Here is a 16428-nt window from a genome sequence, read left to right as displayed (position 1 = left end):
AAATTTTCACGAACATTTATTGTCACGCACAACGAGTCTGTGTGGAAAACGTAAGCTCGATTGGATCACGGGAAGTGGGTTAAAAAACGACCGAAAGATTTGCACGGTCGTAAGCGCGCAAGCAAGCAAGTGAACTTATTATAAAGGATTTAAAAAGCACCGTACACCAACACTGTGTGCAAAAATCCCAGTGGGATGCAAGTCAAACAACAACAACCACAAGACAACTTAGATTAAGGCCATCAGTCTAACTCCGTACTCCAACAAACAATGGGCAAACCAAAAAACTTTTCGAAAATCACCAAAATAAAGCCATAAAAGCAATGAAACAGTGATCATAGGAACTGTGACCGAAATTTCACAATAAACGACGTAAACAACATGTACCACCAAACCCTGCAGCCATAGCTGGCTGCATGAGTCACTCCACAACAGCAGGAGCATCAGTCGGAGTGTCAACAATAGCTGCGCCTCGCAAAGGAAACGCGTTGTGGGTTTACTCTCCAACACACGGTGTGTGCTGCAGCAGTAAGGAATCGGTACGTGTTCTGTTGACGTGACAAACCTTAGGGGCCGTCCATAAATGACGTCACGCAGACATTTGTGACGATGTGTGACGATGTGTGACGAGGGGGGGGGGGGGAGAAATGTGACGTCACATCAAAATGCGCAATTTCAAATATAGACAACACGTTCTACTTAATTAAATAGACTTTTTAATAAATGTTTTCTCCTACATCAGAGTGCAGCGCCACATTAAATACGCACTACAATGACAATAGTTTAAAGCGATTTGAAGCATGTTTTCTTTTTGGGGGGGGGGGGCAGAGCTTTGTGACGTCATTTAAGGGGGCCGGCCTGACTTTTTGTGACGCCGTGTGATGGGGGGGTCAAAAATCGTCCCAAATCGCGTGACGTCATTTATGGACGGCCCCTTACTAATTGGCTGTGTGGGATGGTGGCGGGTTAAACGACACATTTATATTTACGCGATCTAACTCCCCCCAAAATAACCTTTATTATGAATAAGAAGTAACACTTTGGCCATTTCATTTCTTCTTAGCAATGTGCTTTAAAGTATGGCCATTTCCCAAAAAATCACCGATTCTTTTGACCTTTTAAGGCCACGGGTGTTGACAAATTCGTGTTTTTGTTGCTGTTAATTACGTTTGTGAGCCACTTGCCGTATTACCAAATAACGTTTCAAATTCAACGCATGTGGGTCCCGTTGTTGTACTGCCATCGCCTGGGCCACCCTTGCCAATATCCAAAATGATGAAAAATAAGAATGAGTCTTACATCCTTTCTGGCAATGAAACGGGTGTTAAGATGTTCTATTTGGTGTTTGAACATTTTAACACGCCGAGCTTTCTTGCCAGGAAGGCTAAAACCTGTTAATTTTCATCAGGCCATACCGTAAGGGTGTAAATGACAGGCGAAACTTCACCAGTTTAGTGCAATGACTGCAGTTTAACCCATGCACTGCTTGGCTGATCGTCAAGAATAGCGACGGAATTGTGAAAGCTTTCAGGTCTTCATCCAGAAGTGGCTAACTTAACATTTTGAGCGCTCATTAGTTTAACAATAATTCCTATTTGCTCGTCACAGCCAAAGTGTAGACACGGCATCATTAACGCTCATCAACATTTAAGCCATATCCAGAGAAACAAACAAAACTGCTAAGCCAGGTGACCTCAAGTTGTCAATGTGCCAAGCTGGCATCGACGATTGCCTGGGTTTGAGTCCAGGCTGCCGCCCGTCATTCAACTGTGTTCTCAAGTGTAGTCGATGGTCTCGGCTGTGTCACCAATAACTGCACAAAAAGACCATTTCAGATGTGGTAAACTCACTCAACTTTGGTTAAATTCCAGTTGAGAGAATTACGGATCGATAATTATCCAGCGGCTTCGGGGGGGCGGGGGGGGGGTGGATACTGTATTATCAAAAACGCCGGATAATCACAAATCATTATTTAAAATAGCTTATTTTTCCGCAGTTGTTTGGTCTTTTAAATGTTTACGATATGAAATAGGCATGAACATACAAAAAGAGAAAAATGTATATCCTACTTTAAAAAGTTACTGTATTTACTGTACCATACTTATCACTCCAATCTCGAAGACTCTGCATGGGGCGATGTATGTACGTTCAGTATCTTCATTAAATTGTACGTAGTGTATAATGTGCTACTTTTTTGTCACGCGCATGGTGCCGATCGCTGGACTGGTTACAGCCTTTAGAGAGGTCCGTTAAATCGATCGCAGAATTAGTTCTGCGACATCTCCTTCTGCGGACTGTTCCGTGACAAGGGTCGATGCAACACTCTGCGACAGCTCCGGATGGATTCGTCTCGTGATGCCAATAGCGCAATAAAACTTGAGGAAGAAGATAAAAAACACACAGGCACATTTATTTTCCCGGGACACTACATCGCAGAAGTGAGAGATGTAATCGACTTGGCTCGGCCTTCACCCAGCAGTGGATAGATCATGGGCGATGATGACGATAGTACAGTCAAAACATAATTTACACTTTTACATCGAAAAAATATAGATTTAAAATGTTTTCTAAACATACCGAGAGTTGTTATTTTACATGTGCTATCGTAAAATCATTCGTATTTTTTAAACTGCATGAAAACCAAAACGTGGACACTACTATGTAAAGTTGTCCAACGTTGTTCTGCTCCATTTTCTGCGTTCCCTGGAGAAAAACATCGGACATCGTGGCGAACAGCGCAAGGGCAACAACCCGCAAAAGAAATACATTGGACGAACCATGCTGGCAGAGGTCGCAACCGGGTACCCGATACCCGTACCCTACCCGATACCCGGCTACCCTTACCCGGCCGGGTACGGGTAGCCGTTTGCGACCCTGGTGTGGCCGGGTACGGGTACGGATAGGCCGTGAGTCACTGGTGAGTAACCGTTTGTCACTCATTTCGGGTAGGGTACGGGTACGGGTAGGGAACGGGTGCGGCCGGGTACGGGTACGGGTAAGGAATCAAAACCCGTTTGCGACCTCTGCATGCTGGGAAAGAGAGACGTTTCCCCATGGCCACCCGACGACTTCCGCAACAACACGCAAAGGGGCTGACTGCGTTTGCCACCGGCCGCCACCGTTGGGGGGGAAGAGGTCACCCCCAGAAGTCGTTGGAGTCCACAGAGGAGCGTATGGTGTCCATATTCTCGCGGCGTATCGTCGTGTAGACGTTGGCCTCGCCTTTCTGCAGCCGGCGCCGTGCGGCGGCCTTCTGCTGCTTCGTCAACTGGCGCTTCACCTTCATGCGGATCACGTCCTGCGATCGGGGAATAATTAAATGAGGGGGGGCGGTAGGGTGGGGGAGGGGATGTCACGAGTGTTGGTTAAGAGCCAGGATGGCGAGATGTTAACGACCTCACGTGGTATACACAGGAGCTCGTGAGTTCCATCCCGACCCTGAAGCCTGCTGTCTATTTGGAGTTTGCATGTTATCCACGTGGTCGCGTTGATTTTTCTCTGCGTCTTCCGGTTTTTTCTTCCACATTAAAATATTGTTTCCCTTCTACGTGACTTTACCGAAAGAACCAATAATATGAATAAGTGTATCCTTGTTAGGAATCATCAATAAACATTAGCCAACATTGCCTACAGCTGTATTGTGCTTCAGGGACCTGATATGGACACGAACCCAGCTCCCCGAATTCGATTGGCACTCACGGCCAACACCGGTGACAAATATCTGAACCGGTCCCGAACCTTCCCGCTAGATCGACTCAGCCTCAAATAAGTACCTGGTGCAGTGTGTAAACATCGCCGCTTTGAAGACAAAGGCGGCGGGGGCATGGTGCTGGCCACCCACCACCTCGTGTGCCGTGCCGGCCTTCATAGGTGCTCGCTAACAGCACTTGCTCCGACAGTCTGTTACAGGCTGTGAGTGGGATATTTGATCTTTCGCCTTTGCATGACTCACAGGAGCGATGGTGGAGTGGCTGCTAAGGAAGGATGTCCCAGAGCACTCGCTGTCTGTCCGGTGCCGACGGCTGGAGGCGAGATGCTCGTTCAGGTGCTGCAGGCTTTCCTCATCTCTGCACACAAACAAACAAATAACTCCCGTATCACCTTAACAGACTGTTGGGAAAAGATCTGTTAGCGAGCACCTATGAACGGTCGGCACGGTACACGAGGGGGTGGGTAGCCAATACCACGCCCGACCGCCTTTGTCTCCCCAGTGGTGATGTTTACACACCGCACTAGGTACTCATTTGAGGCTGAGTCGACCTAGGGGAGGCCCAGGACTGGTTCAGATAATTGTCACTGTTGTCGGATGTGAGCGGGAATAAAACTCGGTTCGCCAGGTTCGTACAGCGCAGCGTGCTAACCGTTGGGCTACTGCTCCCCACACACAGATACAAGTGTGTAGGCTCTCCAGTCACCATTACAAAGTTAAGCAATTTGTTAAAAGTGGCTTAAGCATTCACGTGGCACCTTCTGGGTTAGATGAGAATTTCTTCTCTCAAGCTCTTGCCACGCACTACCGCGGGCATCTTCCCATTCGCGAAGATGCCCGCAGCAGTGCACAGCAGCGAGAGCGTGTGCGAATGAATCAACGCTTAAACCACGGGCTCCAACTTGGATCAGCACACTGGGATTGAGTGGCTGTGAAAATTCCACGTGCTGAAATTGCTTAGCATGTAAACGTGAATTTGCTTTACACAGAGTCAAGAAGTGGTAAATTTAAATCAAATTAAAGAATTTTCAACCCTTTGTGTCAATTAGCTGCTGGAAGGCCTCCTCATTCTGTCCGGTGATGGGGTACATCACGTATTTATGAAACTCGGCAAATGCTTTCCTGGGTAAAACAAGCGTTAATAATAGGGGACCAGAAACCATGCACGCACGCCAAATTCATCATCACGCTCCATCTAAACTCGGCAGGGAACACAGCCTAGATACGAGCTCTTCTATTGTGCTAAACAATTACTAATGAATTGTCATGATTCAGCTTGTGATTGTCTTGTTAGTCAGTTTCGTATTTTTCCATTTGCCCAAACCTAACATGTGTGAGCCTAGCAATCAATTGCATTCGATGCAGCATTAATTGCCTAACATAAATCAAATAATTATTGGAGCATGAGTTTACAGTACATCACTGCAAAAAAATAAAATAAAAATCATCACTGCACTCTCACCTGTACGGCCTGAACTCCTTATTCAACTCCGAAAGTTTGACAAGGTCTTGTTCCACGCGTTCTTCCTCCTCGTCCGCCTTCTCTCCGGGTAATGCAGCACAATCCTCCTCCTTACTCAGAACCTCCCGGCAAAGCTCACCGCAATCAGAGCCGAGTGTGCCACCTTCCTGTGGCGGCCCCACTCGACCGACCTCCTGGCACAGTTCCCCGGAAGTTTCGTCTTTTACTGCCAGCCTGTCCACCCGTTCAGCCAGTTTGTCATCGTGGTCTTCATCTAGGTCAACTTCATGGCCCAAGTCAGCTTCGTGGCGGCCGTGGTCGAGGTCAAACTGTGTCGTCGGGCCCTTCTCGTCGTCTGAAAGGTCGCGATCATCCTCCGGATTTTCTTCCGCCGGCGAGATCCGCGACTCGGCGTTGGGTGGCTCCGTTTCCGAGTCGGACGAGGCTGTGTCGTCGTCTCCCTCGGGCCCGGCCGGGTGGAGGAGCTCATCATCCTCCTGCAGGTCCTTGGTGTAGCCGCTCGCCGAGATCTCAATGTCCAGGTTGATCTCGCGCCTGCCCGGGCACGCGCGACGGAATTGCGTCACGCGTCGGCGACAAGCATCTCAAAAGTTTCCCGTAAGCAAGTGACAAGCATTTCACGATTACTTCAGCACACCGGTATGTTGGAGAGCAATCCGCAACATTTAACAATTTGATACGGCGTGTCGCTGGTAGCTGCAAACCAGCACAATCATAATGAAGCGATGTGAGGTCATCAACGTACCCCCCAACAAGTAAACAGGAAGTAGCCGGAAGTGATGCAGTGAGGTTAATGCACAGGAGTAGTAAGACACTAGAGTCTGCGCTCCTTCAAGGGGGAAACAGCAAAACTACACAAACGCTCTCCTGAAGCGTGCCTAGAAGACTTTCGACAAAACAAGCATAGAAAAAAATAAATTCGTATTGTTAAAATTACAATAAAATGGCAATGTGTACAACAACGCATTGTAAATGTACGCACACGATCAAACCCAAAAATGAATTATTCATCGTAACTTTGGGTCGCAAAAGTCGACATGTTAAGTGTAATTAGCAAACATTCATTGTAAGAGCTGTCAAAAATACTGTTCCAGCATGAAAAACAAAGACACGTTGAACGGTGCAGGAAGGGAACAGAGACACAGAGTGAACGTGAGACTCGTGCCGCTCTGCATCTATGCATGTAAAACATCTTTCGCACCGTACGTAGCCAACCGTGCTAAATCGGAGGTGTGGGGCTAAGGACATTCATCTATACACAACGAGCCCCGAGTGACATCTGACGGTAGTGGCAAGTGATACGCACTTCACATCTCTGAAGGTCGGGAAGAGCTCGCTTTCGTAGGCGAAGCGTTTCGCGAAGAAGTCTCTGATGCACTTGACGTCACGGTCAAAGTACCTGCGGAGGGGTGAGGTGCGGTGAGGAGGGGGGAAGAGAAAAGCGCTAATCAGGCACACGCAGCAGGCAACTGTGACGGACGGCGACATTAAATCACGACCAAGCACTGTTAACTTCATGCAATTATAAAAAAGAGCGTTTAACAGCTATTAAAGAAATTTGTTGATGCTGTCTGACAAATTGTGCCTGTGGTGCAAAGGGCAAAAATAGCAATACAACTCAGCACAGCCGTCAATGATGGTGTGGCCTTAAAAGGAGAAAATATACACACTAAGCGACGCTTTGGGCAATAACCATTCTTCAATTCTTTTTTGCCGCTCCTGGAGTGCAAGGCTATCACGAAGGCGCATTGTCTCACAGCTGATTATCGTCTGCGGTAGGTGAACAAGTGGGGCGACGTTGCCACGTGGCTTTACCCGATGAGGTCATTTACAAGCTTGATTTGAAGCTTTCGTGACTGCAGGAATTACTCTTTGGTTCTTTCGGTAAAGTCACGTAGAAAGAAAATAAATTAAATAATAGAGTACGACGTTTCGATTGCAATACAAGTAACCGTCATCAGGTAGAACTAAATTTGAGACAGAGACAAAACACAGACATGGAGACACACAGACAGACACACAAGCAGAGAGAGACAAAACAGACACATAGTGAGAGATACACAACATAGACACACAGACACCCAATGCCTCTGTGCCTCTGTGACGAGGTCTTAAATATTTAAGGCCTCGACACAGAGGCATTGGGTCTCTGTGTGTCTCTCTGTGTCTATGTTTTGTCTCTCTCTCAAATTTAGTTCTACCTGATGACGACTGCTTGTGTTGCAATCGAAACGTCGTATTCTATTATTTAATTTATTTTCTTTCTACGTCACTTTACCGAAAGAACCAAAGAGAGGTCATTTTCCTTTAGTGGAGGAGTTTAAGTACCTTGGGATGATAAGTGGGAGATCGGCCGATGAATCGGTGCACGTCCGCAGTGTTGCGGGCGCTGTACCGTTCCGTGGTAGTGAAGCGGGAGCTGAGTTCTCGAACAAAGCTCGCGGTTTACAAGTCGATCTACGTTCCCACCCTCGCCTATATGGTCATGAGCTTTGGGTAATGACCGAAAGGATGAGGTTGAGGGTACAAAGGGCCGACATTCGGTTTCTCCGCAGGGTTGCCGGGCTCACTCTCCGTGACCGGGTGAGGAGCTCGGTAATCACGGAGAGCCTCAAGAGTCGAGCCGCTGCTCCTCCGGCTCAGCCAGTTGAGGTGGTTCGGGCACCTGGTAAGGATGCCCCCCGGTAGACTCCCCTTGGAACTCTACCGGGCAGCAGCAACGTCCCACTGGGTGAAGACCCCGGGGCCGGCCCAGGACACACTGGTGGGACTATGTCGCTCGGCTGGCCTGGGAACGCTTGGGAACTCCCCAGAAAGAGCTAGAGTCTGTGTATAGTAGTGTATCATGGAGAGTAGTATAGTGGTGTGTAGTAGTGTATAGTAGTGTATAGTAATGTATAGTAGTGTAATGTATAGTAGTGTAGTGTATAGTAGTGTATGATAATGTATCGTAGTGTAGTGTATAGTAGTGTATAGTAATGTATAGTAGTGTAGTGTATAGTAGTGTATAGTAATGTACAGCGAGAGTCTGCTGCTAGGGAAAGGGAGGTCTGGACCGCCCTATTCAACATGCTGTTGCCGCGACCCTTGCCAGGACAAGCGGATTGAGAAATGAATGAAACAAACAATTTTGACCATGACACAATTTTCCGTGGTAAAATACGCCCCAAGTATTTGACCAGGATGGTTGCTGAAAAATGGCCATTGCTCAAAACGTTGCCTATTATATTTTCATATACAGCCATGAGTCAATGCACTGCTCGACGAAGGCTCTCCCCCATTCCCTCACCAGTCGTGAGGGTATGTTGTGGAAGCCACAGAGGAATGTGGTAAGCGAGTAACAAGATTCTGGGGCCAGAACTAAACCCAATGCCGCCGACGGTTTTCCGACGGATTGCCAACGGATTTCCGACGGACGCTGACAGATTTCCGACGGATTGTCGACGGATTGCCAACGGATTTCCGACAGACGCCGAGGAATTGCCGACGGGCGCCGATGGACACCGATGAATTGCCGACAGATTTCCGACGGACGCCGACGACGGATGCCGACGTGCGGTAGTCACCACTCGGCATTGGCGTGCGAGGTGGACACCATCTGCGGGAAGTCGATCATGGTGACGCGGTCCCGCTGGTCCAGCATCAGGTTGAACTCGTTGAAGTCGCCGTGGATGAGGCCGTGGTTCGCCAGCCGCACGATCAAATCCATAAGGTCGCTGTAGAGCGCCGCCGGGTCGGCCAGCTCGCGGATCTGGCAGCTGCTCGCGCGGACAAATCAAATAGCGAACGCGCTTTCGCTATCGCGTAGGTGCCATCTTGCACGAACGACGAGCATCGTCCGCAGTTGTTACCACAGTAGGGGGTGACGTTGCTACGTGGGGCTTCACCCACTTAAGTAATTTGCGATGAATTTGCAAAATATAACCGTGACACCGTTTTTCGTGTGTTGTCAAAACACCCCGCGATATTGACCAGGACGTGCTGCTGGGCTTGAACCACGAACCTCTGCGAAGATACCACCACCGAGCACCGCCGCTCGGAAATGTAGATGTGGTATCGCTCGAAGCCAGGCGTGGGGAACTTGTGGCCCATGTGGCGACATGAGGGCGTTCCTCCCACTTCGAAATGGCACGCAAACGATAATTATCCATCACTGCAGCAAGCGCTGTCGCTGAGCGCTTGTCATTGCACGGGCCCGGGAAGAATGATTTGCACTGTATTTTCGATTCATAGGGGGTATAATACTTGTACCACGACGTAAACCAAACAAATGATTTGTGGATGGAACCCATTGTGGAACAATGAAACCGGATCGTGACCAGGGATCATAAGAAAACATGAAATCGTCGAAGTGAAACTTTAAACGTGTACATGTACGGCCCTTTTATCAATACACCCCGAGACAACGGCTTTCCCACGCCATTCCAGCCACGGAGGTTTTGTCATCGTAATGCATCACAGCGGTCAGTGCGGGTTGGTGAATCGTAGACCGTAGACATTGGAGCACAATATAAATCGAACAGACTTTGCCACACTGCCGATAATGTAGCCCGGCAGCCGTCTACAACACTTGTTTCTACGCCTAGCGTCACCCATCCAAGCACCATCCAGGCTCAGCCGGGCTCAGCCTCCGAGATCCGACGAGACTGGATGCATCTCAGGCGGCTTGGTCACAGGCAAATCTTTACACAGCCATTCAACAGAGCATTGTGTTGATGTAGGCGTTTGGTAGAAAGCGACTCCGTCATTCACACAGCATGGGCCGACCTCCGTGTTGGTGCGCGCGAGCGTGTGAGCGTTGACTTACAGAGGGTAACCGCTGAGGAGCTCCATGATGACCGCGTGTCGGGAAAAGTCGACGGGCTTGGGAACGGGGAAACCACGTTCGTACAACGCCTGCAGCGACATATGATCGTGGGGAGACATCACGGCAGTCCGTTATATCACTCTCAGCGGCACGGCATGTCCATCGACTAAGTCTACTACGGCATCCCCTCGCTATTCACGAACTTGCTATCGTTGATTTTAGCCATTCGTAAATCGCATCTGGAACTCTACACGACTGCACTGAGAGAAAATAGATAAGATACAGTGATGAGAGATAACGTGATGCGAGAAAATGATGAGATAAAGTGATAAAGTGATAAGATGAAGTGATGAGAAATAAAGTGATGACATGAAGCTTATTTAAGTACATATTAGACGCAATTCATTAAAAAGAAAATTTTTCCCTATGCCAATATCATTATCCACGAAATTAGCTATTCACGAGTATCTCCGGAACGTATCCCTCGCGAATATCGAGGGAATACTGTACTGAACAATCAAACACCACTCATCCCCTTCGTCATAACCACTGACTTAGAACAGGAAATAAAAAAATATAGACATGGACAAACATTTTCGACGACGATACTTCTTTAATTCTGACGGGCCACAGCCCAAAATGTAAATTTGCTAAATTAAATATATTCAACTCATAACCGGTACCTTTGACCAAATCATCCAAAATACAACCGATCTCACAGAAGTAGCTGTGACATCTGCTTCCATTGGTCTTTCTCTAACACTGAGGGTCGCACTGCTCTGCGAAAGATTCGGATGAATACTTCGTCGCATTAAATGACTCCGATTGTACAATCGGGTATAAAATTAGGAGAGATAAATTACAAAAAAGTAATAAAAAAAAAGCCTATTTATTAATGTAGGTTAACCCTTTCCCGTTGCGAGAAGGATGCAAGTTGCAGGTTGGGTCCCGTTCACGTCTGAATCTCGGAAAGTGCAAGCGGCTCATCGCTAGAGAGGCTTAGCGCCGTTGTTTGTAAAGACATTGTACTCGTCGCAGAGAACAGCAGCGACACAACCGCCGCACTCTACAATAGCTGGCGCTAAAAAACTGTGCCACACGCCCTCCCGCATGGCCTTGTGGGAACCCCGGAACCAATACAATAACACTGGTCAACAAAAAAAAAAAATTCTGGCCTGGACTTTTGTAGCTGTTTTAGACTAATTTCAGGGTGCTGATTCCAAATCTGATCTCAGATTTGCTCTATCACATCTCATTTTTATGGTATCGGCATGCCCCATTTTCATTGATTTTACCCGAAATTAACTCTGTCACTTATGATTGCAAGTTGTTGTGAGTCAGTGACTGCTTTAGTGTTAAAATATGGTGTTGTATTTTTACGATAGTGTGTTTATAATATCATTTTATGTAGATATCCACATTTACTTAATAATTTTCTTCTGCAGTTTTTATTGAAAATGCAATATTTGATATCTTAAAAACCTGATGTGATAGACAAAAACTGATGCCAGATTTGGAATCAGCACCCCAAAATTACCTTAAAACCGTTGGAATATCTTATGCCAGAAAAAGTGTGTTGACCAGTGTTATTTTACTACAGTTTTACTTCCGGTTTTCGTTTTGCCGATGTACGCGCACGTCATCGGAATGGAATTGGAAGAAAAAAATTACATCATCGGAACGGCAAAAGGGTTAAGACGACAGCCCACAAGAAGGGCGCTGAGTGACAGCCTCGGTTTCGCTGCCCGGTGCTCGCCGCGTGCCGCCGCGTCGCCACCGCTACCTTCATGTAGGCGTACTCCTTCATGGCGGCGAGGCGGGACAGGTAGAGCCAGGAGACGCGCTGCCGGTGCTTGTGGTAGTCTCGCTTGATCTTGAGGTTGCGGAAGGACGTGCGGCCCAGCCGGTGCAGCTTCATGGCCATCTGCTTCTGCTCCTCATTCGCCACGATGTAAATGTCTGGCGATTGTAACGATCGAGATCGAGTTTACGGGGGTCAGGCCACGCGCGGGTGCTTTAGGTGGATTGTTGTGTGACGAGACCGTGCGAACTGGGCGATAGCTTGGCGAGGCCTTCATCCAGCAGCAGATAGATCATTGCTACATGACGATTACGACAAAATGCCCATTATAGAATCCATCCATTGTTTCACCCCTCACCCCACGTTGCTATTCTTAAGCTCACGATACGTAGACTTCAACAATTAACCATACTTGCCCTGAATCGTGTGCATGATAACCAATGCTTCTCAATTCGTACGTTTATAGCATCGGTGATTATATTCCAGATATGAAGATTAGTCCAGCTCCACTGTGCGCCTGGTCAATTTTATTCCGAGGGGTGCGGCGTCCGTACCGGATTCCTTGCCGACTCCGATCTGGTTGCCGATGGAGGCCACGGTGTCCCGCGCCGCCAGCGTTTTCAGCGACAGGTAGTCGTAGCCCGAGAAGGTCAGCCGGTAGCCCTGCACAGCTGACGGGGCACGTGCGAGGCGGGGGGAGACATCGCGCCGTCAAAATCATTCCGATTTTTGGCAATGGGCTCCCACCTAATTACGTAAAGGAATGCGATCGATGTGTACAACCGATTGCGGTGGTGTGGCACTGTGAACACCAAAAGTCAAAGGAAAACAAGGTGAAAAGGGGCCCCCCCCCCCCCCCTGTTGAGGTGTCACTGGTTGGGTTATGAGCGAGGGTCAGGGTCCCCTTACACCTCCAATTTCCCCGCACCTCCGATTAGCAGTTGGCTACATACGGTGAGAAAGAAGTTCAACATACATGCATACAAATAGGGGGACGAATAAGTTACAGTCGTGGTTAACTGGTTTTATTATGTTTTATCAAATGGTCAGGCCACGGGCCAGAAGTGACTCGCAAAGGCTCTTCTTCGTGTCTTGCTGAGCTATGGAGATACAAATGAGTGACACGATGTCACGTGGTTCACCAGCATACGCTAGTGCTACTCCGGCCCGTTTTGAACTATAGTTGAAGAGCCCTGACTACGTTGAAGAACCCTGCATTCATAGGTGCAGCAGAAGGCTTGAGACCATCCACTTACTAGACTTTGGAATCTGACAGAGCATCAGACCCCGCCCACCCCCGGGCAATGCAGCCCTCTCAATAGCTTGATTGCAACGTACATCCGTGATTCTTCATCGCTGCGCAAGGGCCGCGCTGAGCCAGCCCAGCGTGGCGCCACGCTTTTATTTAACTCACTCTGTCTGTTGTTGTCGTTGTTGTTGTCGTATCCTCAAATCTTGTAACTCAATTTTTACCCACTTCCCAATGTCGTATCGACTGCAAACTTTGTATACTTATGTCATACTGATGACAATACTATATTCTATCATAAAAAAAAAACATTTTGAAGCAATCTTTTTTATATTTTATGTTTCGCTGGCTTGGGTCTAATTGTCCACGCTCAACTCACGTTGGCTGCAAATCACCACAGTCCCTTACGTTATGGCAAGCTTCGGGCCACTTCCTGGAGTCTTGGAGTTCTGCCTTTACTCGTACGGTACATTTCATTAAAGCGTGTTTTTTAAAAAGCTTTTTCAAAATATGACTTATTTTCTCCACGGAAACGCAAGCGTGCCGCCGATGTCACGCGCAACCAAATCACTAGCCCCACCCCTGGCCCTGCTTTGCCCCGAGCCAGATTCAGGTGTCCTGTGAGGTTAGCGTATCACGGTTTGGTTCCGGCTCAGCACGGCAAACGGCACCTGTATACCCAAGGGTCCTACGCTGGCTCGGCTCGGCCAGTGGGAAAAATGTGAGAGCGTGCCACGTACTTTTGGCGCGTTCGTAGGCGAGCAGGCGGTGCTTGACGAGCTCCCGCAGGATCTTGTTGGTGCCGCCGTGCTTGAGGTTGGCAATGGAGGTGATGAGGCAGTTGGGCACGATCTCGTGGTTCTTCATGCCCATCTCAACCTGGTGAACACAGCACATCCGTGATTCTTGATACCTCATCTGGTGGGAGGGGTGGGGCAGGGTGGGGGTAGGAGGGGTGGGGATGGGTGGGGGGTGGGAGAGGTGGGGCTGGGTGGGGGCTGGGAGGGGTGGGGCTGGGTGGGGGCTGGGTGGGGAGGGGCTGGTCACCCCGTGGTGCCCTTATAAAACTCAACGTTTAACCTACTCACGCCGGCTTGTGCCCGCCCTCACAGTCGGCCATATTTGCGGAATACACCACGCCGCCGTTGACCCTGGCCATTGACCGAGCAACCCAACGTTCCTACCAGCTCCCTCCGCAGCAGGAATGTGTTACAGTGCCGATGTGGACCCGTTGTTGCTGTGGCAGGGCAAGCCACGGGCAAGAAAGAGGTGGTCACGGCCGGCAGGTCAAGATGAACTACGGAGCCGCAGTCAAAGTCGGGAAAACCCGAGGGTGGCTCAGCCGCCGTGGAGATAGAGCGATTAAACCCCTCCCCCCCTCACTCTGTATAAATTAAACCCTCTGCTAAAGAGAATAATCCCGGAGTAATGTTGCTCATGGGCGCGGGCGATTATCATCGTCTTGCGAGACGCGCACGCATCAACTCACCGCAATCAGAACCCGAAAGTCGTCCCTGGACAGGTATCTTAGCATCGCCGCGTTCAGCTTCCCCATGTTGGCGGCGAGGGTAAACAGCGGTGTTTATTTTTTTTTATAATGTGAGTTGTTTACAAGAAGGTAACGAGCAGAGAGAGAATATCACCACCACCACCACGAGGCTTCGCGGACGCTTAGACCCCGATTGGATTTCGTAGCGCGAATAGGCAAAGCCGGGGTGGGGGTGGGGGTAGGGGGGGGTGTGTAAGCAAGGAGCTCTGTGATTGGTTGGAGGTGAAGTTGAAAGCGCGCGTTGATTGGGTGGTTCGTGCTCAGAGTAGCCCCGCCCCCCCTCCACGCGCCTCCGATTATCGTTCATATCGATCTAAGATCGCGTTAAATATAAAAGGGTTAAAGCTATATTCTATGGTTATTTGGGTAAAGTCACATAGATAGAAAAAAATAAGAAATATAAATTAAGTCATTAAAAAAGGGTAAAAGCTAACCTTATTTCTTTTTCATACTTTGAGACTGACCAAAAAAAGTTAATATCCCGTGATACAGCTGCTCACCCCGAGATATAAATGCTTTGATCCGTACATTGTCTTTGTACCAAGGCCGTAATTAAAATATATATTGGGGGGGACACATCCCCCCCAAAATATATTATAAAACTAATAATTGCTATGCTATGTAAATAAAAACAACAATTTGCTGAACCTTGGCCACAATATCTGGACTTGTCTTCATATAAATCAATACGTAGGTTTCTGTTTAAATGATTGTGGTTATGGTTGTACTTTATTAATCCCTGTGTGACAAGGGGGAGGGTTTTTTTTAATAAATGGTGCCACATCAAAATGCGCAACTTTCGATAAATATAGACAACACGTTCTACTTAATTAAATAGACTTTTTGATAAATGTTTTCTCCTACAACATCAGAGTGCAGCGCCACATTAAATATGCACTACAATGACAATAGTTTAAAGCGATTCGAAGCATGTTTTATTTTGGGGGGGGGGCGGCAGAGCTTTGTGACGTCATATTTGAGGTGGGGTCTGTCTTTTTGTGACGCCGTGTGACCGAGGGGGGGTAAAAAAACCGTCCAAAATCGCGTGACGTCATTTATGGACGGCCCCTAAGCCACTTCTTGTTGTGATATCATTTGTCTTAGCCAGGACGCTTCTGAAAAAGAAGCTAATAATGAGCTCACTGGGTACATTAAAAAGTTTAGTTTTAGGACGAGTCTCATTTGCATGTGAAGAAACACAGGGCACGTGGTGGCGCTGTTGGACACCTTTTTGAACTTCACTACCGAATTGTTATTTAAACATTTTTACACGCGCATACCTGACGAAACATGCCAAGGTTAAGTAGCCAACGTTGGCCCAACGTTGCCAAAATTTCTGGGTGGCAGGGGTGATTAAGAATGCATCCATTAAAATGTTCATATGGGATTTAGTTTTTTGTTTTAACATCACGGTACATGCATCGAATTGCATGCGCAAGAACTGTTTTCGATTTGTTGTTTGTATTCGGTGGTCGAGACTAACGACGGAGTGACAGCCAACGGAGGCAAACGCCCCAGGGACGACGTCAGCGGAGGAGATGGAGCGATGGATTCGGAGCGTGTGCAGTTTCTAGACGGCTTGTTCGCATTGCGAGACCGAGGTGGCGATGGCTTGTGGAAGTCTTCACCCAGCAGTGGATAGATCATAGCTGATGATATTTTTGGTGTTTAAGGGACTCGATTCCCACTCACGGACCAACAGCAGTGACGACTATATGACCAGTCCTAGGCCTCTCACCCTAGGTCGACTGAGTCTTTAAATGAGTATCTGGTGTGGTGTGTGTAAACATCGCCACTGTGGGGAGACAAAGGCGGTCGGGCGTGGCGCTG

At 48.3% G+C, this 16428-nt stretch overlaps 1 protein-coding gene across 1 annotated transcript; it reads right to left on the bottom strand.

Annotated features, from left to right (window-relative positions):
• Positions 1-2391: 2391 nt before the first annotated feature.
• Positions 2392-14755, bottom strand: RIOK2 (RIO kinase 2). Its single transcript, XM_078617229.1, has 10 exons — positions 14539-14755; positions 13790-13928; positions 12355-12471; positions 11783-11958; positions 10000-10088; positions 8759-8950; positions 6499-6591; positions 5172-5726; positions 3953-4067; positions 2392-3298 (listed from the first exon to the last, which is right to left on the bottom strand). Exons 1-10 carry the CDS (start codon positions 14602-14604, stop codon positions 3137-3139), a joined length of 1704 nt encoding a protein of 567 aa, XP_078473355.1. The 5' UTR covers positions 14605-14755; the 3' UTR covers positions 2392-3136.
• Positions 14756-16428: the final 1673 nt, after the last annotated feature.

This window comes from Lampetra planeri, chromosome 53, assembly GCF_965212315.1.
Source record: "Lampetra planeri chromosome 53, kcLamPlan1.2.h2, whole genome shotgun sequence".
Classification (NCBI taxonomy): domain Eukaryota; kingdom Metazoa; phylum Chordata; class Hyperoartia; order Petromyzontiformes; family Petromyzontidae; genus Lampetra; species Lampetra planeri.
The sequence above is the reverse complement of the archived record's forward strand: the minus strand, read 5'-3'. Positions and strand labels throughout refer to the sequence as shown.